Below are 22,500 nucleotides of genomic sequence, written 5' to 3'. Positions count from 1 at the left end.
CCGAAATGGGTGCGGCAGCGGCCGCGGTGTATGACACCTCCCCCCCCCCTCCACCAAAACCTGCCGACCCTTGCCGAAACGGCTCACCCAAGCGCACCCGACATGGCACAGCTATTCGCCATGCTGGCGGCAATGACAGCGAAAATGGATGCAAATACAAATGAAGTGAAAACGACGATGGATGCGAATACACAGCAAATAAAAAAAGAAATGAAAGAACTACGGGGTGAGACGCAGAACATGGGCCGATGCCTGCAGGCGGGCATGAAGGCCGTGAGCAGGGAACTTAAAATGGCGACTCCACGTGTCGGAACGAACGAGCTGGAAGGGGGTGCAACGGCTGACAGGCCCGCGGTGGAGGCGGGTAAGGAAAAAGTAATTCGGGAGACAAGAGACGAGGTGAAAGTAATTGCGAGGGAGAGAAAAGAACAATTAATACGGAAAGCAAGGATGAGGTACGCGGAGATCGTGAAAGAGCAAGGAGTGAAAAACAGGGAAGGACGGGAGCGACTTAAAGAGAAAGCAAGGTTGACCTACTTAAAGATAAGGGAAAGACGCCAGAAAGAAGCGGAGACTAATAGACAGGAGGGGACAACAGAAATTTATAAATGTATAGAGACACGGGAGACAGAAAAAATAGAGGAGAGACAACACGATGAAGACGGGGTAAGTGACGCGCACACACACACGGAGGTAGTGGAGGATAATGGGGGTGAGCTCGCGGAGCGTGTCGGGACCCAGTGCGAGCACCTGGGTGGCCTCCTCCAGGAACGAGGGGAGGGAGTATGCCCCCTTGAGGCGAGTCACGACCAGGTGAGTTCGGTCGTGCTTTGCGAGGTTGAGGGGAGGAGTGCTGTGGACGGGTGCACGGCGAGCTTGGGGGGTATAGAGGCCCCGGAGACCCTTGTGGGGACACAAATCCCCAGTGTGGTTGTCCCTGTGTGTGTGGTGCAAGGTGTGAGTGCGTCCCCGTGTGTGGAAGCGACCCCGTGTGTGAGTGGTGTGGTAGCGATGGTGCCGGAGTACGTGCTTCCCAGCACGCCGTGTGTGGATGAGGCACCGTGTGTGGAAGAGGCCGTGTGTGTGAGTGAAACGGCCAGTGTGGATGAGGCACCGCGGTTGAGTGCCCCCGCGTGTATGAGTGAGGCACTGCGGGTGAGTGCCCCCGCGTGTGTGGATGAGGCACGGAGTGTGGATGAGGCACCGTGTGTGGAAGAGGCCGTGTGTGTGAGTGAAACGGCCAGTGTGGATGAGGCACCGCGGTTGAGTGCCCCCGCGTGTATGAGTGAGGCACTGCGGGTGAGTGCCCCCGCGTGTGTGGATGAGGCACGGAGTGTGGATGAGGCACCGTGTGTGGAAGAGGCCGTGTGTGTGAGTGAAACGGCCAGTGTGGATGAGGCACCGCGGTTGAGTGCCCCCGCGTGTATGAGTGAGGCACCGCGGTTGAGTGCCCCCGCGTGTATGAGTGAGGCACCGCGGGTGAGTGCCCCCGCGTGTGTGAGTGAGGCACGGAGTGTGGATGAGGCACCGCGGTTGAGTGCCCCCGCGTGTGTGGATGAGGCACGGAGTGCGAGTGAGGCACCGCGGGTGAGTGCCCCCGCACGCGTGAGTGAACGGCTGTGTGCAAGGTCGCTGTGTGCAAGGGAGACCGTGTGTGTGAGAGAGCGGTATGTGAGGGAGATGTCGGTTGGCATGCGAGAGCACGCAGCCGCGTCTCCCGGTGTGAGTTTAATGGTGTGGACTGTGTGCGTCGTAACACGCAGGTATGCGTGTGTGGAATGGCGACGACGACGGCGACAGAAGAAAGAAAGCCGACTGGCGGCTGTAGTTGTTTCGCGGACCGTGCCGGGTTCACCCAGCAGTGAGCACGCGGTCCGTGCTGTGCAACGCACGAGACCACCACGTGCTCGCTTGCGAGAGTGAAGTCCCGGTCCGGAAACGCACGCGGTGGATTTGCCGATCCCGCGGACGGACAAAGTTTAGGCAGGATAACGGATTTGGACCGGACGGGTTCTCCACGCGATCGTGTGTGTTAAGCTCCAACGGGCAGAGCACATGTGTTCGCGTGGGGAACCCCTCGAGACGTGTGGCTTGTGTTTTTTTTTTATGCGCACGGTGACGCCATGGCTGCACGTGGGGTTGGAATCCGGCAGGAGGGGTATCTCTGCCGGATGGTCCCGTCCAAGGAGGGACGAGGAACACGTGCAGCTGCATGACGTCACGGGCAGTTGCAAAGTGCAAAGAGCGCGAGTTGCCGCGCAGGTGCTGCGCATGGGGAAAAAAAAAAAAAAAAAGCAAGCCTCACTTTCGGGTGCACAGGATTCCTGGGCAAGGGGTGAAAGACCCCCTTACGCTGGGCACAGGATGGAAACTAGTTAGGGGGAAGGGTTAGCTTAGTTAGACCGACTTCATGGGGCAGGGGTAAGTCCTCATGGAGTCCGTGGAATGGATTAGTTAGAGGGATTGTAGCCAGATTTAGGTTGGGAAATTGATTAATGGGATTATTTGAGGACATGGACAGACCTGTGGATGTGTAGAGGGGATGTAGTTTAGCGACGTAGTGTTAAATGGAACGTGCTATAGTGTAAGGGATGACGTGGGAGCACGAGTTAGTTAGGGGATGTAGTTAGGAGTATGGCAGAGTTCAGTGGTGTGCGTGTTGAAGAGTTGGTGAGTGAAGTGGAAGCATGTGCTTGGTGAGTGAGTGAGGCCAGCGGGTCTGTGTGTATGGAGTGAATGGGGAATGCATGGTGCGATGAGTGATTGGGGGGAGGAGTGACTCCCGCCCAAGGGACCCCGGGGTCAGTATAAAGTGAGTTAGGGGGTTAGTCAAATTGAAAAATGGAGGTCGTTTTGTTGTTGGTGGGTGTGTAGGCTCGAAACCCGTTTGGAGGGGTGCAGGAGCCCTGTTGACGGGCTTGGGAGCGTGGCTGCGAAAGGTGAGTATCGCTGAGTGGGTACCCCGGGCACCAGGCTAGTCGGCCGCGGTCGGCCATGGGCCCATGGGGGGCCGGGATAGAGTAGTGGGCACGGGTGCGCCTGCTTGGTGCGGGGGCCCGGGGCGCCATTAGCCGCGTGGGCAGTGTTGTGGGCACGGGTGACCCTCGGAAAGGGGCCCGGGAGGCCGGCCTGCCACGTGTGCGTTTCAGGGGAGGTGCCATGAGGGGCACTCCCCGGTGTTAGGGAGCTGGTAGGCTCGGAGGCAGTGTAGTGCCCGGGGGTGCCATAGCGGGAGATTCGGCAGAGGGTCGTGCCTGCCAAAGGGAGCCACGCGTCCCAGCCAGGAGACCGTGTGAGGGCACGGAGAGAAAATTGGGGGGCGAGGCCCGAAATTGTGAGGACACCAACACAGGCGACGGGAATCTGGGTTTATAGAACCAATAGTTGAAGCGAGAGACGCTTGTTGAAAGCCCCGGGGTAGTTTAACAGTTAAATGGTTAGGGTAGATTAGGAGATGTACCCCTCCGCACCATCCATCCCCTCGCTCTCGTTGTGGGCCGCTGGACCCACTTGGTGTTAAGATCGCCGAACTCTGGGGAGGCCATTCTGAAGCTTCGTTGGGCCTCGACACAGGACGTTAGCTCTCCCTTATTCCCCTCCGGGAAGGGAACGTAGGGGTTGGGAGTAGGCTAGGTGACAGGATAGGGTAGCCGAACAAGGACGATAAAGGGGGTTAGGGGACGATTTATAGTGGGGGAGTAAAAATAAAAACAACAAAAAAATAAGTTGGGGCTAAATTGGGGTTTGACAAATTAAGGGAGTGGGTATGTACAGTGACAGGCAAAGGCGATAGGTTGGGAGGGAGACAGGGAGGTAGGTCCGAGCCCGCCTTCCAAGTGGCCAGCACCACCGCACTCCCTCCACCAACCTCCACTGAACGGCAAAGGCTGGCCAGCTTCATCTGCAGCTGCTGTGCTGCAAGGCCTGTGCCGGCTGGATCGTCTGCCGGCTGGCTGTTTTTCTGCAAAGCCTGTGCCGGCCAGTTCATCTGCTGGCTGTTTTTCTTCAAGGCCTGTGCCGGCCAGTTCATCTGCCGGCTGTGTTTGCCTGCAGCGGCCTTGTTCTGCAGGCTGTGTTTGCCTGCTGCCTTTGCCATGCCATGCCCACTGCCCAGGTTCACCAGCCCCGTTCAATTTTTGCTTTGCCCCCCCCCCCCCGTTCATTGCCATGTGCGCCAGGATCCGCAAGGCAACAGTTTGCAAGCTGCGAGAACTGCCCTGTTGGCAGCTACAACACGGCCCTGCAGTGGCGGGCCGTGCACCGTGTTTTGCGTCCATCCATCCATCCATCCATTCGTTGTGCTCATTGCGTGTGCCACTTGAGCTGGCACGGAGACTGCGTTGTGCAGCCCATGCACCGTTGTGGTTCACTGCGTTCAGTTCAAAAGGGAAGGCCTTGGACTGCGTGTGAGCAGCCAGCCACGTTCCCTGTCACCTGCATTGTTTGAGCCAGAGACTGCATGCGGGCAGCCTGGCTCCCTGCTAACTGCTTTTCTTTTTGCAGAGTTCAATGATCCTGGGCCATGGTTTAGTGTAAAATTTGTAAGTTAAGGTTAAGATGTACTGTAAATATGAGTGCGCCCCCGGCATGTATGTCTTAGCGCCGGCAATTTTATTTAAGTCGTCCGTGTGAGTGAGTTTGTTTAGGTAGTTACGCAGCCCTCAGGTTATTTATTTTGGGGGACACGAATACCATGAATGTCGCACTCAGGGATCCGTAGGTAAAATGTACTAGGGGAAAACTACACATGATGGCACACGAAAATTTGACGACTCGGGACGAGTCTGTAAAAAGGGGAGGGGGTAGTGTTGTGGTTACCAAATTCGCAAACCACCATTCAGGTCCCTGAGGTGAGGTATCTCGGTAAGTACATGTGTAGTTAGGCCCAAACCCGTTGTCTAGTGGGAATACATGTCATTTATGCGTGCTGCGACTCTTCAGGATAGCCGTTTTTCTTTTACCATCTTTAATTTGGACCAACCGCCATGATTACCACCACAACCACAACATCAACCACCAACCACAACGCCGCTTCACCACAACCGCCACGACCTTCCCGTCACACCTCGCAACCGTCGCATCGCCACCGTTCTTGCCCCGCTGTGGGTACCGGTGTTGGACTCGTGCAGGGCGCGCGCCGAACAGCGTGTACAAAATCACGGATTTTGTGCTTCAAAAACGGATCAAAAACGACACACGCCCACTTTTTGCCGTCCAATCGGTGAGCGAGGGGCGAATTGGCCCCGCCCCCAGGGCGATCGATATATGCAAATTTATGGATCAAAAAGCCTTCACGCCCACTTTTTCTCGGGCCAATGGGGAGCGAGGTGAAAGGTCGAAGGGAGGGGGTCAAAGATGAGAGGGCGAAGCTACGGGGCTGATAAAAGGACCGTGTTCGTCAGTCCAGAGAGTCGAGAGGCGGAGAGTAGAGGAGTCCAGAGGCGGAGAGTAGGAGAGTAGGAGAGTCGAGAGGCGGAGAGTAGGAGAGTAGGAGAGTCCAGAGGCGGAGAGTAGGAGAGTCGGAAACAGAGAGTCAAGACTTCGCGGGCGGTGGAAGGAGCTGGTCGTCGTGTGCGTTGGAGTCGGAACGGAGGGGACGGAGCTGTGGAGAGGCGGCGAGGGCGGACGAGGGGGTGCTCGCGTCGTGCAGGGAGCTGCACCCCAGGGAGGCCGACAACGCGACCTGGCCGAGGTGGAGACGCTCGTCGCGGGATAATAAAAATCCTCTATACCCCGAGCATCAGCAACCCCCTCCTGTTTCCCCCCGCGCTGAGATAGTGCGACCAAGGGGGCCCCTTTCCCACCCCCTACCAGACACTGTCCGCGAGGCCCGCGGAGTTGAGGCGCCATCGCCGCTCCGCGTCTCATCACCAGACGGGTAGGCGCGACCCGGTCTCGGCGCCGTCTGTTGTCGGCGCCGTCTGTGAAGTAGAATTGTATAAGTGTTGCCGTGTGCTCGGTAGTCGGTATTAGCTCTGCATTGTGTCTTCGCTTTCACATTTGCTTTTTGTGTAAATTACATTGTGTCTTTTCTGTGTGCATTTGGTGGAATTGTATATGTGTGCTCCCGTGTGCCGCGAATAAATGTGCTTTGTGTTGAACTGTTTCCTGCTTCGCTTCGTCTTTTCCTCTATTGAATCCCCATCTTGCTTCACGTAAAGGGTTGGTAGTGGGCGGAATACGCCCGATAATTAATCGAACCGTCGAGGTCGACGATAACACCGCTCGGTTATTCTGATAGTACGGAACGGGTCGCTTAAGTGGCCCGTGTCCGAAGTCGACCTGCGGCGAGGTGCGATCGCCCGGTCTACCCTCCGCGTGGGTACTTAGGTAGGTCGAATTTGGCGAGCAACCCTATCCCACGCGGGGGCTGATTGGCTCGATCGCGGTGAGACCGAAAGGTCCACCCGTGACTGGTTCCCGGCGTTAGTCCGAGAGGGTCACGACTGGATTGTCCGTCTGGTGGGCGACGTGCCGCGATTCGAGTTACGTGGCCGTCAGCACGCCGGCGGGCGCGAATCCGCAACAATATATATACACATATACACACACACACACACACACACACACATATACACACACACACACACACACACACACACACACACACACACACACACACACACACACACACACACACATATACACACACACACACACACACACACACACACACACACACACACACACACACACACACACACACACACACACACACATTTAACGGCACTCGCAGCTGACAACACCCCCCCACCCAACCCCACCTCAAACGTAATTAACAGCGAACAGCAGCTTCATTAAACTCACCTTGTGCATCGAAAAGCCCAGATGTGAACTGCCTAGCAGTGTTAAAAAGCATGAAGGTTTGCATAAAACACACCCATCTACAAACCTTCAGCCTTTCACGGATACACATCGTCGGGAGTTTTTGCATTATGGACTGAAGGATATAAACTTTTTGGACGAGTTGATCAGGAAGTTATCCAACTTTCATTGTGCAGAGGCACAACCCTTTCTCACAGGTACATTGACAAGTACTTTCAGATTCTTTAAAAGTTTTTTTTTGCGTCGTTTCATTCTATCACCCTTATTTGGGAGGTATGAAGTATATCCAAGCCACCCTGATTAACTTTGTTACAAGGATTTCTTTCTGCACATGCATGCCGAGTAATCTGGGACGGATGATATCATTTTGAAAGTGCAGTCTTGGCAAAAAAAAAACAAGCCAAGTATGTACATTAAAAAAGAAACCACAAATAATACGTCATTGTACCAGCGCTGCCGTGCTTCGATGGGGACGTACGATATACTCCCATCCAGCTTCCTCTCTCCACACGTTACAAGGGCAAAAACAAACCCTGCTGTAAACTAGAGACAATAAATAACGTCATCAGCAGGTTAAGAAAATCAAATACCACCAGCCATTGCACATGCATAAGTTACATGATCTTCCTTACTCCAACTAGAGTGATAACCCACCCGATTCGTGAGACACAGTGAGGATGCAGTCCCTCGTGTTAAGATCTCCAACACCGTGGTGAGAGTGGGCAAGGATTGGGCACCCAGTGCCAGCGAGAAGGCCGGTAGAAATGGGAGCAGCACCTTGAGAAAGTGAGGGTGGTGGGTTGGATTTTAGTCCGACGATAAGAGGAGTCATTGGGGAAGAACGATGCCACGAAAGAAAACACAGGCACGCACAAATACGTGTGAAATATCAATTTGAGCATTAACGAACAAGAATGGTGAAACCTCATCTGCAGAATCCTTCCGAACCACATGGGTTATGTGGTTTGCTGTTGCTATGACTATTGCCGCTTGCTGACTCGCCAAGAGGAAAGGCAGCATCCGACCAATGAGACGCCGGCCTTTTCTCACAGTCATCATGGTGACAAAGCCTTCTTCCCAAGCCCTGCGAAAAGTTGACATTTTTTCCTTTCACAAGTTGCACCGAGTAACAAAGTCAATGCCAAATTCATGAGGACTGCTCATTTGGATTAGTGTTTGCATTAATGCTCCGTTTCCACTGCAAATGCTGAGTGGGCAAATTGGGCAAGCAGAGTATTTTAATCCAGGAATTAATCGTAAGCTGGAGATCCTGGCTCCTGATGGAACAAAATTATAATAGCTTTTTCAATGCACACATACAAGCGAAATGTTGAAAACTTTTATCCAAAGCGATTTGTTGAGACATGACAAGACCAACAAAGCCTCAATCATGAATAAAAGACAAAAATAAATTATTAAACAGGAAATACATACCTCAGCACTTAGCCAAACCCACAAGAATAGAAGGGGCGAGTGAGATTAGCAAAATAAAGGAAAATAGGTGGAACAGGCAAAACAAAATTGGAGAAGGAAGTGAGGGAAAAAGGATGTGCATCACCAGGCAGATGATTTGCACGTCGGAGGGGCTTAACCGGTACAGTCAAATTTGTGTCGTTCTGCCTGTTCAGGCTCAACAAAGATCAGCAGAGTTTGTTGGGAGCTCATGGCACTGGTGCTAACTGCGTACGCCTGACATTCGAGTCACGGACACTTTCCTCCTTTGTGCCCTCAGCTTTCCTCTCCACATTTCTGCATGGTTCCTTCTTATCTTCTTGGAAAACCTATTTTACAGAATCCAAGAGACAGATGCAATGCTGAAGCACCAGCCCAAAGGGAAGACAAATACTTTGTTGAGATACAAAAACCTTCCAGCCTCCAAGTAGTTCTTATTTCTCAAGGAATGATTTGGAACAGAATAGAGTCTACAGCTGGCTTTGGAGGCCATTTTACTACATCTGCAGTTAAAGGAGAGGTTTCAGTTCAAAAATTCAAAAATTCAAAAAAAAAGTTCTACAAGTTCAAAATAAAAACTTAGTGCCTGGCCATGGAAATAGATGTGGGTTTGACAATCTTTCTGGAGCGACAGGGCAAGATTGATTTGCGAGGCTTGTACAACTCACTCCATTCATCAGGCCAGAACAGCATTTCCAAAGCAATGGGAAGTTGTTGCATATGATATATAATAAAACATATTGTTGTGGTTGACCAAATTCGCAAACCACCATTCAGGTCCCTTAGGTGAGATATCTCGGTAAGTATATGTGTAGTTAGGCAAAAACCCGTTGTCTAGAGGGAATAAATTTCATTCATGAGGGCTGCGACTCTTCAGGATAGCCGTTTTTCTTTTACTATCTTTATTTTGGACCAGCCGCCATTATTACCACCACCAACCACGTCTCAACAGCCATCACAACAACCACCAACCACAACGCCGCTTCACCACAACTGCCACGACCTTTACCGTCACAACTCGCCACCATCGCATCACCGTCATCCCGCGCCACTCGTGGGCACCGATGCTGGACTCGTGTAGGGCGCGCACCGTGCAGCGTGTTCAAAAGCATCGCGGACTTTCCGCAGAAAAACGGATCAAAAACGACTCACGCCCACTTTTGTTCCGTCCAATCGGTGAGCGAGGGGCGGTTTGGCCCCGCCTCCAGGGCGTTGGAGGGCGGTCGCCATATGCAAATTCATGGATCAAAAAGCATTCACGCCCACTTTTCCTCGGGCCAATGGGGAGCCAGCAAGAGAGGTGAAAGGTCGGAGGCAGAGGGTCAAAGATGAAGGAGCGAGGCCACGGGGGATACAAGGGGCCGCGTTCGTCAGTCGAGGCAGTGCAGTTCGCAGGAGGAAGAGTTCAGAGTTGGAAGTGGAGAAGAGAGCAGTTCGCAGTTCAGTTCGCGGAGGAAGAGTCGAGTTGAAGTGGCAGTTCGCAGTTGGGAGTTCGCGGAGTCGGAGTGAAGAGGACGGAGCTGTGGAGAGGCGGCGGCAGCGAAGGCGGTTGAGGGGGTGCTCGCGTCGGATTCGAGGAACTGCGGAGGGAAAGGCCGGCGGCGCGACCGAGGTCGTGGTGGAGACGCTCGTCGCGGGACCCAAGATTTTTGTGAAATCCTCCTTTCCCCGAGCATCAGCAACCCCCTCCTGTTTCCCCCCGCGCTGAGATAGTGCGACAAAAGGGGGCCCCCTTCCCACCCCCTACCAGACACTGTCCGCGAGGCCCGCGGAGTTGAGGCACCACCGCCGCTCCGCGTCTCATCATCAGACGGGTAGGCCCGACACGGTCTCGGCCCCAGGCCCGCCTACCCCCCTCATCCTGGAGGGTGGTTCTCTTTTCTTTTGCTTTGGGAATATGTGTTGTCGGCGCAGTCTGTGAAGTAAAATTGTATAAGTGTTGCCGTGTGCTCGCGTAGTCGGTATTAGATCTGCATTGTTGCATCTGCTTTTTGTCTTCTTCTTTTCCATGTGCTTTTGGTGGAATTGTATATGTGTGCTTTCCGTTCATCGTGAAAGAAATATGCTTATTATTGAACTGTTTTCCCGCTTCGCTTCGTCATTTCTTTCATTGAATCCTCATCTTGCTTCACGTAAAGGGTTGGTCGTGGGTTAAGACGCCCGATAATGAATCGAACCGTCGAGGTCGACGAATAACACCGCTCGGTTATCCCGATAGTACGGAACGGGTCGCTTAAGTGGCCCGTGTCCGAAGTCGACCTGCGGCGAGGTGCGATCGCCCGGTCTACCCTCCGTGTGGGTACTTAGGTAGGTCGAATTTGGCGAGCAACCCTATCCCATGCGGGGGCCGATTGGCTCGATCGCGGTGAGACCGAAAGGTCCACCCGTGACTGGTTCCCGGCGTTAGTCCGAGAGGGTCACGACTGGATTGTCCGTCCGGTGGGCGACGTGCCGCGATTCGAGTTACGTGGCCGTCCGCACGCCGGCGGGCGCGAATCCGCGACACTGGTGTCAGGTCGTGCGATACAAACCCATCGCCCTCCTCACGGCACTGGTAACTGAGAACGGGAAAACGGGCTCTCCTGTCTCCGGCTAAATTCACGGGAATCGGTCCAGGGGTGAGAAGCGACCCCCGATTCCCTCCAAATTACGAGCGATTCAAATTAACCCTTTAAGAGAAGCAAGATGGCGTCTCAAGGCGAGCGGGAGCCGGGGGTATTAGGTATGTGTCGTCATGTCGGATCCATGGCCCAGGTCGGTTCTTTTTATAATTATAACCCCACCACTAACTGTGGTCAGTGGGAGCGGCTTGAGCACGAACTTTGCCGGCAAACGGAGTCGCACAATGACAGCACGGAGCGGGCTGATATTAATAGCACAGCACGAGGCGTGTGCTCCCAGTCACCGGTTCAAGGCACGTGGTCACGGCATGTGCCATGGCAGGCGTGGCAGGATGACTATGCGAGCATTGGCAGGCTTCAGGCACAATTGGGGGATGTCTTGGAAAAGGTGAAGCGTTATGAAGAATATTTCGAGGAGGTGCAACGTGGAGTGGACGAGTCACAACGGCACGCAGACTCGCTTCAGAAAAATTACGTGTACGGGGGGACACAGCGATTGGACGATTTACTGGAACGAATTCGGTGGCAAAAACATGACTTGGCCAATAGAGTCGACAAATTATGTGGGAAAAAGAATTTGGTAGTGTTTTATACCCGTCAGTTGGAATATGCAAAGAGCAAACTGAACAAAAGAATAGAGGAACAGCAGATTGGTATCTCCCAGGAAAGGAAACAATGGGAGGAAGAATGGAAAACCGAGCTCGAAAAGAAACAAAAGGAGCACGACTTGGAAGTAAAACAATTAATGGAAAAATTATTGGAGCAAGCAAGGCGGTTCAAAGAACTGGAGGAGAGAGTGAGGGAAATACAGTTGGAAGAGAAAAAATGTGAACACGATGGGGAGTTGGAACAATTGAAGGAAGAGATAAGAACAGGCAATCAGGAAAGAGAAAGCCTAGAATGGAAGATAAAAAGAGGAGAGAGACAGCTCGAGGAAAGGGCGGAGGAATTGCTGGAAAAGTCAGAACAGTTCGAAGAACTGCAGGGAGAATTGAGGGAGGAAGGAGAAAGGAAAACAAAGCTCGAAAAGGAAAAACGCGAACAAGATGGAGAATTGGAACTACTGAAGCGAGAGGTAAGGGCAAGCCAGTTTAAAAGAGAAATCCTGGAAGGGGAGATTAGAATGGGAAAGGAATGGCAGAAAAAACTAAATGAATACAGTAAAAAAAGGGACGAATTGAGGAGGGAAGCGGTGGAAAGAAGAGATGAAATGAGTGAAGAAGCACGCAAATTGAGAAAGGAATTAGAAACAAAAACTTCTGAGATACTGAAACACGAAAACAAAGAAAGAGGATTACAAGACGAACTGAGGATGTTAAAAGAGGAAAGGAAGAGAACAGAGAATGAAACGTTAAGGAACCACACTGAGCAGATTGAACAATTAGAAGCCAAAGCAAAGTCGGAGTGTGCAGAGATGAGAAAGGAATTGGAAAAGAAAGTTTCTGAGTTACAGAAACACCAGAACAAAGAGAGGGAACTACAAAACGAACTGAGAGTGTTAAAAGAGGAAAGGAAGAGAACGGAAAATGAAACTTTAAGAAACCACACTGTACAGATCGAACAGCTGGAAGCGAAGGCCAGATTAAAGAATGAGGAACAAGAAAGGGTACTGAAAGAACAAGGAATGAGACAGGAGAAGGAAATCAGCCAACTGAAGGAAACCACGAGATTGCAGAATGAGATGCAAAAAAGAGTAATGATGGAAGAACGAATCAGACAGGAGAAGGAAGTCAGCCAACTGAAAGAAATAACGAGATTGCAGAATGAGGAACAAGAAAGAGTACTGAAAGAACAAGGAATGAGACAGGAGAAGGAAATCAGCCAACTGAAGGAAACCACGAGATTGCAGAATGAGATGCAAGAAAGAGTAATGATGGAAGAACGAATCAGACAGGAGAAGGAAGTCAGCCAACTGAAAGAAATAACGAGATTGCAGAATGAGGAACAAGAAAGGGTACTGAAAGAACAAGGAATGAGACAGGAGAAGGAAATCAGCCAACTGAAGGAAACCACAAGATTGCAGAATGAGATGCAAAAAAGAGTAATGAAGGAAGAACAAATAAGACAGGAGAAGGAAGTCAGCCAACTGAAAGAAATAACGAGATTGCAGAATGAGGAACAAGGAAGACAGTGGAATAGGAAATACAAAGAACAAGGAATGAGACAGGAGAAAGAAATCCATCAATTAAAGGAAACGATGAGATTGCAGAACGAGGAACAAGAGAGACAGTGGAATAAAAAACTGAAAGAGTATGAATTTGAAACTGAACGACAAAAGGAAAAAAATAGGTTGGAATACGAGGAGAAGTTGAAGGAGCAAGGAATGAAGCAGGAAAGAGAAATCAGGAGATTGAAAGACACATGGAGATTGGAGAGGGAAGAACGTGAGGAACAATGGAATAGAAAACAAAAAGAACATGAAGTCGAGGTTGACCAATTGAAAGAAAAGCTGAGGCTGGAGTACGAGGAGATAGACAAAAAACAGCGAATGAAACACCAAATGGAGATGAACCAAATTAAGCAAACCATGAAACTGGAGAAGGAAGGACAGGAGAGGAAACGAGGAAGAGTAGTGAGAGAACAGCGAATGAGACACAGGAAGGAAATGAGCCAATTGAAAGAAACAATGAGATTGGAAAACAAAGAGCAGGAGGAACAGTGGGAGAGAAAACAACAACTATATGAGTGTGAAATTGAACAACTAAAACGGAGAGCGAGATTGGAGTCAACGGAGATTGAGGAGCTCCGGAGGGAGAACGAACAGCTAATGGGGCTCAGAGAGAAAGAACGACTCAGATGGGAAGGAAAAAGGAACCAGGAAGAGACAGAAATAAGGAACAAGGAGAGAAAATGTATAGAGACACGGGAGACAAGAGACGAGGTGAAAGGAATTGCGAGGGAGAGAAAAGAACAATAAAGACGGAAAGCAAGGATGAGGTACGCGGAGATCGTGAAAGAGCAAGGAGTGAAAAACAGGGAAGGACGGGAGCGACTTAAAGAGAAAGCAAGGTTGACCTACATAAAGATAAGGGAAAGACGCCAGAAAGAAGCGGAGACTAATAGACAGGAGGGGACAACAGAAACTTATAAATGTATAGAGACACGGGAGACAGAAAAAATAGAGGAGAGACTGCATGAATTGGACAAGGTTAGAGACGAACACCCACACACAGAGGTAGTGGAGGACGATGAGGTTGAGCTGGCGGACCGTGCGGAGGCCCGGTGCGAGCAGCTGGATGGCCTCCAGGAACGAGGGGAGGGAGTATGCCCCCTTGAGGCGAGTCACGACCAGGTGGGTTCGGTCGTGCTTTGCGAGGTCGAGGGGAGGAGTGCTGCAAACGGGTGCACGGAGAGCTTGGGGGGTATAGAGGCCCCGGAGACCCTTGTAGGGACACGAATCCACAGTGTGGTTGTCCCTGTGTGTGTGGTGCAAGGGGTGAGTGCGTCCCCGTGTGTGGAAGCGACCCCGTGTGTGAGTGGTGTGGTGGCGATGGTGCCGGAGTGCGTGCTTCCCAGCACGCGGTGTGTGGATGAGGCACCGCGGATGAGTGCCCCCGCGTGTGTAAGTGAGGCACCGCGGGTGAGTGCCCCCGCGTGTGTGGGTGAGGCACCGTGTGTGAGTGAGGCACGGTGTGTGGATGAGGAACCGCGAGTGAATGGAGCACCACGTGTGAGTGGTATGGGTTATGCAAGGGAGACCGTGTGTGTGAGAGAGCGGTATGTGAGGGAGATGTCGGTTGGCATGCGGGAGCACGCAGCCGCGTCTCCCGGTGTGAATGTAATGGAATGGAGTGTGAGCGTCGTAACACGCGGGAGTGCGTGTGTGGAATGGCGACGACGGCGACATGTAAGGAAAGAAAGCCGAGTAGCGGCTGTAGCTGTTTCGGGGACCGTGCCGGGTTCACCCAGCAGTGAGCACGAGGTCCGTGCTGTGCAACGCACGAGACCACCACGTGCTCGCTTGCGAGAGTGAAGTCCCGGTCCGGAAACGCACGCGGTGGATTTGCCGATCCCGCGGACGGACAAAGTTTAGGCAGGATTTCGGATTTGGACCGGACGGGTTCTCCACGCGATCGTGTGTGTTAAGCTCCAACGGGCAAAGCACATGTGTTCGTGTGGGGAACCCCTCGAGACGTGGGGCTTGTGTTTTTTTTTTTTTGCGCACGGTGACGCCATGGCTGCACGTGGGGTTGGAATCCGGCAGGAGGGGAATCCCTGCCGGATGGTACCGTCCAAGGAGGGACGAGGAACACGTGCAGCTGCATGACGTCACGGGCAGGTGCAAAGTGCGCGAGTTGCCGCGCTGGTGCTGCGCAGGTAAAGAAAAAAAAAAAAGCAAGCCTCACTTTCAGGGGCACAGGATGGAAACTAGTTAGGAGGAAGGGTTAGCTTAGCTAGACCGACTTCATGGGGCAGGGGTAAGTCCTCATGGAGTCCGTGGAATGGATTAGGTAGAGGGATTTAGTGAGCTTTAGGTTGGGAAATAAAATGATTTTTTGAGTTAGAAGACAGTGACAGACTTGTGAATGTGTAGAGGGGACGTAGCTTAGCTACGTAGTGTTAAAAGGAACGTGCTGTAGTTTAAGGGACGACGTGGGAGCACGAGTTAGTTAGGGGATGTAGTTAGAAGGATGGCAGAGTTCAGCGGTGTGTGTGTTGAAGAGTTGGTGAGTTGTGAGGTGAGTACTTGTTGAGTGAGTGAGGCCAGCGGGTCTGTGTGTATGGAGCGAATGGGGAATGCATGGTGCGATGAGTGATTGGGGGGAGGAGTGATTCCCGCCCAAGGGACCCCGGGGTCAGTGTAGAGTGAGTTAGCTGGGTTAGTCAAATTGAAAAAGAGGTCGTTTTGTTGTTGGTGGGAAAGTCGGCTCGAGACCCATTTGGAGGGGTGCAGGAGCCCTGTTGACGGGCTTGGGAGCGTGGCTGCGAAAGGTGAGTATCGCTGAGTGGGTACCCCGGGCACCAGGCTAGTCGGCCGTGGTAGGCCAAGGGCCCATGGGGGGCCGGGATAGCGTAGTGGGCACGGGTGCGCCTGCTTGGTGCGGGGGCCCGGGGCGCCATTAGCCGCGTGGGCAGTGTTGTGGGCAAGGGTGACCCTCGGAAAGGGGCCTGGGAAGCCAGCCTGCCACGTGTGCGTTTCAGGGGAGGTGCCATGGGGGGCACTCCCCGGTGTTAGGGAGCTGGTAGGCTCGGAGGCAGTGTAGTGCCCGGGGGTGCCATAGCGGGAGATTCGGCAGAGGGTCGTGCCTGCCAAAGGGAGCCACGTGTCCCAGCCATGAGACCGTGTGAGGGCACGGAGAGAAAATTGGGGGGGCGAGGCCCGAAATTGTAAGGACACCAACACAGGCGACGGGAATCTGGGTTGTTAGAACCAATAGTTTAAGCGAGAGGCGCTTGTTGAAAGCCCCGGGGTAGTTTAACGGTTAAATGGATAGGGTAGATTAGGAGATGTACCCCTCCGCACCATCCATCCCCTCGCTTTCGTTGTGGGCCGCTGGACCCACTTGGTGTTATAGATCGCTGAACTCTGGGGAGGCCATTCTGAGGCTTCGTTGGGCCTCGACACAGGACGTTAGCTCTCCCTTATTCCCCTCCGGGAAGGGAACGTAGGGGTTGGGAGTAGGCTAGGTGACAGGATAGGTTAGCCGAACAAGGACAGTACAGGGGGTTAGGGGACGATTTATAGTGGGGAAGTAAAAATAAAAACAACAAAAAAATAAGTTGGGGCTAAATTGGGGTTTGACAATTAAGGGAGTGGGTATAGACAATGACAGGCAAAGGCGATAGGTTGGCAGGGAGACCGTAGGGTAGGTCCGAGCCCGCCTTCCAAGTGGCCAGCGCCACCGCACTCCCTCCACCAACCTCCACGGAACGGCAAAGGCTGGCCAACTTCATCTGCAGCTGCTGTGCTGCAAGGCCTGTGCCGGCTGGATCGTCTGCAGCTGCTGTGCTGCAAGGCCTGTGCCGGCCCACTTCATCTGCCGGCTGGCTGTTTTTCTTCAAGGCCTGTGCCGGCCAGTTCATCTGCCGGCTGTGTTTGCCTGCGGCGGCCTTCTTCTGCGGGCTGTGTTTGCCTGCTGCCTTTGCCATGCCATGCCCACTGCCCCTGTTCACCAGCCCCCGTTCAATTTTTGCTTTGCCCCCCATCGCATCACCGTCATCTCGCGCCACTCGTGGGCACCGATGCTGGACTCGTGTAGGGCGCGCACCGTGCAGCGTGTTCAAAAGCATCGCGGACTTTCCGCAGAAAAACGGATCAAAAACGATCACGCCCACTTTTGTTCCGTCCAATCGGTGAGCGAGGGGCGGTTTGGCCCCGCCTCCAGGGCGTTGGAGGGCGGTCGCCATATGCAAATTCATGGATCAAAAAGCATTCACGCCCACTTTTCCTCGGGCCAATGGGGAGCCAGCAAGAGAGGTGAAAGGTCGGAGGCAGAGGGTCAAAGATGAAGGAGCGAGGCCACGGGGGATATAAGGGGCCGCGTTCGTCAGTCGAGGCAGTGCAGTTCGCAGGAGGAAGAGTTCGGAGTTGGAAGTGGAGAAGAGAGCAGTTCGCAGTTCAGTTCGCGGAGGAAGAGTCGAGTTGAAGTGGCAGTTCGCAGTTGGGAGTTCGCGGAGTCGGAGTGAAGAGGACGGAGCTGTGGAGAGGCGGCGGCGGCGAAGGCGGTTGAGGGGGTGCTCGCGTCGGATTCGAGGAACTGCGGAGGGAAAGGCCGGCGGCGCGACCGAGGTCGTGGTGGAGACGCTCGTCGCGGGACCCAAGATTTTTGTGAAATCCTCCTTTCCCCGAGCATCAGCAACCCCCTCCTGTTTCCCCCCGCGCTGAGATAGTGCGACAAAAGGGGGCCCCCTTCCCACCCCCTACCAGACACTGTCCGCGAGGCCCGCGGAGTTGAGGCACCACCGCCGCTCCGCGTCTCATCATCAGACGGGTAGGCCCGACACGGTCTCGGCCCAAGGCCCGCCTACCCCCCTCATCCTGGAGGGTGGTTCTCTTTTCTTTTGCTTTGGGAATATGTGTTGTCGGCGCCGTCTGTGAAGTAAAATTGTATAAGTGTTGCCGTGTGCTCGCGTAGTCGGTATTAGATCTGCATTGTTGCATCTGCTTTTTGTCTTCTTCTTTTCCATGTGCTTTTGGTGGAATTGTATATGTGTGCTTTCCGTTCATCGCGAAATAAATATGCTTATTATTGAACAGTTTTCCCGCTTCGCTTCGTCATTTCTTTCATTGAATCCTCATCTTGCTTCACCTTCACGTAAAGGGTTGGTCGTGGGTTAAGACGCCCGATAATTAATCGAACCGTCGAGGTCGACGAATAACACCGCTCGGTTATCCCGATAGTACGGAACGGGTCGCTTAAGTGGCCCGTGTCCGAAGTCGACCTGCGGCGAGGTGCGATCGCCCGGTCTACCCTCCGTGTGGGTACATAGGTAGGTCGAATTTGGCGAGCAACCCTATCCCATGCGGGGGCCGATTGGCTCGATCGCGGTGAGACCGAAAGGTCCACCCGTGACTGGTTCCCGGCGTTAGTCCGAGAGGGTCACGACTGGATTGTCCGTCAGGTGGGCGACGTGCCGCGATTCGAATTACGTGGCCGTCCACACGCCGGCGGGCGCGAATCCGCGACAATATAAACACATAAAATGTAATACAAGATACAAAATATAATACAACATGAAAACATATAATAAAACACAAAATATAATACAAGTAAAATATAATACAACACATAAAATATAATACATGTAAACATATAAAATATAACACAACATATAAAATATAATACAACATGGAAAAAAAATACAACACATAAAATATAATACAACTTGTAAACATATAAAATATAATCCAAAATATAAAATATAATAAAACATGTAAACATATAAAAATACAAGTGGTGCCAGGCACAACAAATCCCACCCATTTAAGGCATAAAGTTATTTTGTGGATCAACTTTAAATTTGATACATCCTTCACCTGAATGTTGATAAGGAATAGAATAAGGAATATTTTAGTCTTAGTTTGAAGTCAATTAAGCCATTTTTGACGAAGTTATGAGTGAAAAATGATTTTGACCTTTTCGTGACCTGACCTTGACCTTTGACCTAATTGAACCCAAAAGTTAATGGGGTCGTCCGAGGTTCATTACCCACCTGTGGATACAATTTGACAGTGAGCCATCCGTTTTCCCGTAAAGATGTATTTTCGTTACCATGTTTAAGCTTTAATGGAAATTTGTAATTTTGACCGATGACCATCACCCCCAAAACTTCAGACCCTACCGATCTTCATAAATATGCATTTTTCACTGGAGGAATGGGTAGGATTATAAGTGACAAATACAATAAGGTTCACTATAAGCTTAGTTTGAAGTAAATCAGATCATTTTGACTAAGTAATGAGCGAAAAACGATTTTGATCTTTGCGTGACCTTGACCATTTGATCCAATTGGACCCAAAAGTTAATGTGGTCGTCCAAGGTTCATTGCCCACCTGTGGATTAAATTTGATAGTGTTTGCTAAAGCCGTTTTGCCGTAAAGTTGCTAACAGACAGACAAACAAACAGACAAACAAACCAGACGATGACAGTATCCCGCTCCTTCCCTCCGGGGGAGGGGGGGCGGGATAACAAACCGGACGATTACAATATCCTGCTCCCTCTCTCCGAGGGGGGCGGGATAATAATACAACATATAAAATATAAAACACAACATAGTGTTGCGGCTCTCGGAACCGCATGCCTCCAAGGCAATGGCATCCAACATATCGTGGCCCCAAGACAGTTATTCCATTAATATACGTTTAGATAGTACCTTTCCTTTTGTCTCGTGGTTCAAATGGGACGTGCATTGTGGGGATGTCATAGCTCGGTTTGCTTACACCAAACTTCATTTCCACTCTTCTTTTCTGCTTATTTCTGAGGTAAATCCAAATTCGGGTCCTCGCGGAGGCAAACACATGCAGCACGTGCGCGGTTGGGGGAGGGGAATAGAAGGCTGCGACGGCACCACACGAGCGTGGCACAGCGCAGAGCTCTCGTCCTCAAACGATCCCTCAACCCAACTTTTGCGGCAAGTTATACAGTATGCCCGGTAGCTCGAGATGATTGAGTCGAGCTTCCGATGATCTGGGATGAGATAGCTGATTGCATTGAAAGGGCATACAAAATAATCTCTTAAAGAGGCTGCATGGATGTGCTTTTCACAACACAGAAGCAAATAACCCAATATCGGCGAGAGCGAGGCAGGCAGCTTGGTGCCAATAATAGTAAAATTACAACCACGCCATTTCGTGCAAGATGCGGGCGGCGCATTTTGTTCGACCCCATTCTGGATTTAATTATATTGGCATTCTCTTTTCCTCCATCTGACACTTGTATCTATATCCTTTTTCATTCCAAACCTCATCTAATTATTATATCCGATCATTCCACTCAAATCCTGACAGATCGGTGTTTGCCCCGCACACACGAGAGCAGAATCGAGCAAATGTGAGCGCTGACCACGTCGGCCATGGCGGATCCACGCGCACTGTGCGGAACATGCTCAAAGGCAGACCCATGCGCCACTCACGACACTTTATATTGTGCAGAGCAGGGCACGAATGGATACATCTTACCGTCTGTACATGGGTTTGCCACAACTTCTTTCCTTTTCGCCTCTACGGCCTGCTAAGCTGTGATCGGGCAGAGGCATGTGGTACAGTTCGGGCCGCGTGGCACATCACGGAGCAGACATTGATCAGCGTTAATCGGAGGCGCCTGGGGCAGGCATGTGAGACTGACGCCGCCCTCGGCCTGTCAGGGCACGGCCCAGGGATTCTTGCAAGGCAATTCATGACACGGAGTTCGGTGTGGGTAATTCATATCATGTCGTGAGGTTGGAGTGAGACATTTTCACGGCTTGGGGCCACCTCGCCGGAAGTGGAATGTTGCTGCTTCCGGCCATCGCGGCCAGGCTGCGCTGGGGGGGGGGCAATCAGAGCACCTGATTTGGGTGACGACGCATCGCTTCAGGGTGGCACCCGCCCCATAAAATATAAAACATGTGGGGCCGAAAATGTGGGAGCGGGGCCGTTTGTTCTCTCCCTCTCTTCCCTTCTTCATCTCCCACACGCGCTGGACTTTGTCATCGCCTGGACTCCACCCTTCCAGCTCAGGTCCCTCCTTCACGACAACGGTTGCATCTCGACGCTCGCTGCACGAAGCCCCACAAGGCCCCACGAAGAGAGAGATGACGCACCAGCTGTCAGGGAGGTTTTACACCACGGAGCAGCCCCCCCCCAAACATATTGGTGGCACGTTCTGGCAAACAATTGTACAAGGTACCGAGAGACCGTAGACTCAACTCCTCTCCCTTCTTGCTTCAATAACTTCTCTTCATCGGTGTGTGTGTGTGCGTGTGTGCGTGCGTGTGTGCGTGTGTGCGTGCGTGCGTGTGTGCGTGTGTGCGTGTGTGCGTGTGTGCGTGTGTGCGTGTGTGCGTGTGTGCGTGTGTGTGTGTTATCCTGGCACCTGTCCCCTTAAGTTAAGATTGCAGAAGATTATCATTTCGCGTTAAGTCTGCTCTGTGCTTTCGTATGTTGCTTGAAATATTGCCGCACCTCACCATTCTTTTTATCCCTGCATTTCACACCCCAATAAAGCTATTAAATGTGCCACATACCTTTCCTCACCGCATTGCAAATAAATTATTTTAAATGTTCCCAGGTGGTTTTTGACTGTTCCTTCATTGATCCAGCATGGTCCGAATCCTAGCGTAGCCGGGACTTTATTCCCAACGATCCGTTCCTTGTTGCCAGGACATACTTGGCAGTGTCGCTGAGCTGCATCCGATCCGGTAAAGTGATCCGGTTCGTACAAGGTGTACCGAGGGCGTGTTCCCCGGTAATTAAATCACATGATTAATTAGGTAACCCGGTTAACCCACAGACGGGAGGACCCAAGGTCACACGGTTGAGGTATTGGCATCCACGGTCGGTTAGCGATCCACGGAATTATCCGTGTGCGACGGCCAACGATTCCAGGGAGTCTGGTGGGAGCCGAGATAGCTTTCCCCCTTGTGGTCTTCTCACCCGACCGCCAGCCCACAACAAAATAAATATAATAAACATATAAACATATAAAATATAATACAAAATATAAATATTGTTGTGGTTCGACAAAACCACGTGCCTCGAAGGCAATGACACCCAACATAGTGATCCCCAGACAGTTATTTTGTTTGTCTTGGTGCAGTTAGATCTTCCCATCATATCTAGTGGGTTAATGGGACTAAGTGCGTTGCGTGGGTCTAATAGCTCGGTCTATTAACTATATCTGTCTCCTATTCTGATTTCTAATCCAACCAAGCCGCCCCAAAAGGGGCGGTTTCCAACTTTCTAATTTCTAATCCAACTAACAGCTTTCGTGAAAAGGCCGCCGCGAAAGGCAAGAGTAACTGCCTGATTGTCGAGTCACGATCTGCTGTATAAGAAACGGCGAGTGAGAGTCGCGATCTGCTGTATAAGAAATGGCAAGTGGGAGTCGCGATCTGCTGTGTAAGGGACGGCTGTGTCTGTCTGCAATCTGCTTCGTGAAAGAGGCAGGAGGAACTGCATGA

General features: G+C 51.9%; 1 protein-coding gene across 4 annotated transcripts in view; it reads right to left on the bottom strand.

The window, feature by feature from the left end:
• LOC147025982 (protein PAT1 homolog 1-like) overlaps positions 1-22,500 on the bottom strand; it is an 84,092-nt gene that overhangs the window by 24,170 nt on the left and 37,422 nt on the right. For all 4 annotated transcript variants that reach the window (XM_085880939.1, XM_085880940.1, XM_085880941.1 and 1 more), the window contains 3 exons: positions 7,750-7,909; positions 7,480-7,602; positions 7,274-7,368 (listed from right to left, as the gene is read on the bottom strand). In XM_085880939.1, coding sequence (XP_085737065.1) covers positions 7,274-7,368; positions 7,480-7,602; positions 7,750-7,909 — 378 coding nt within the window. The remainder of the gene's footprint in view (positions 1-7,273; positions 7,369-7,479; positions 7,603-7,749; positions 7,910-22,500) is intronic.

Source organism: Eptatretus burgeri, chromosome 5 (assembly GCF_056783735.1).
Source record: "Eptatretus burgeri isolate ZD-2024b chromosome 5, Ebu_testis_v1, whole genome shotgun sequence".
NCBI lineage: Eukaryota > Metazoa > Chordata > Myxini > Myxiniformes > Myxinidae > Eptatretus > Eptatretus burgeri.
Note: the sequence above shows the minus strand (reverse complement) of the source record. Positions and strands in the feature narration are given on the sequence as shown.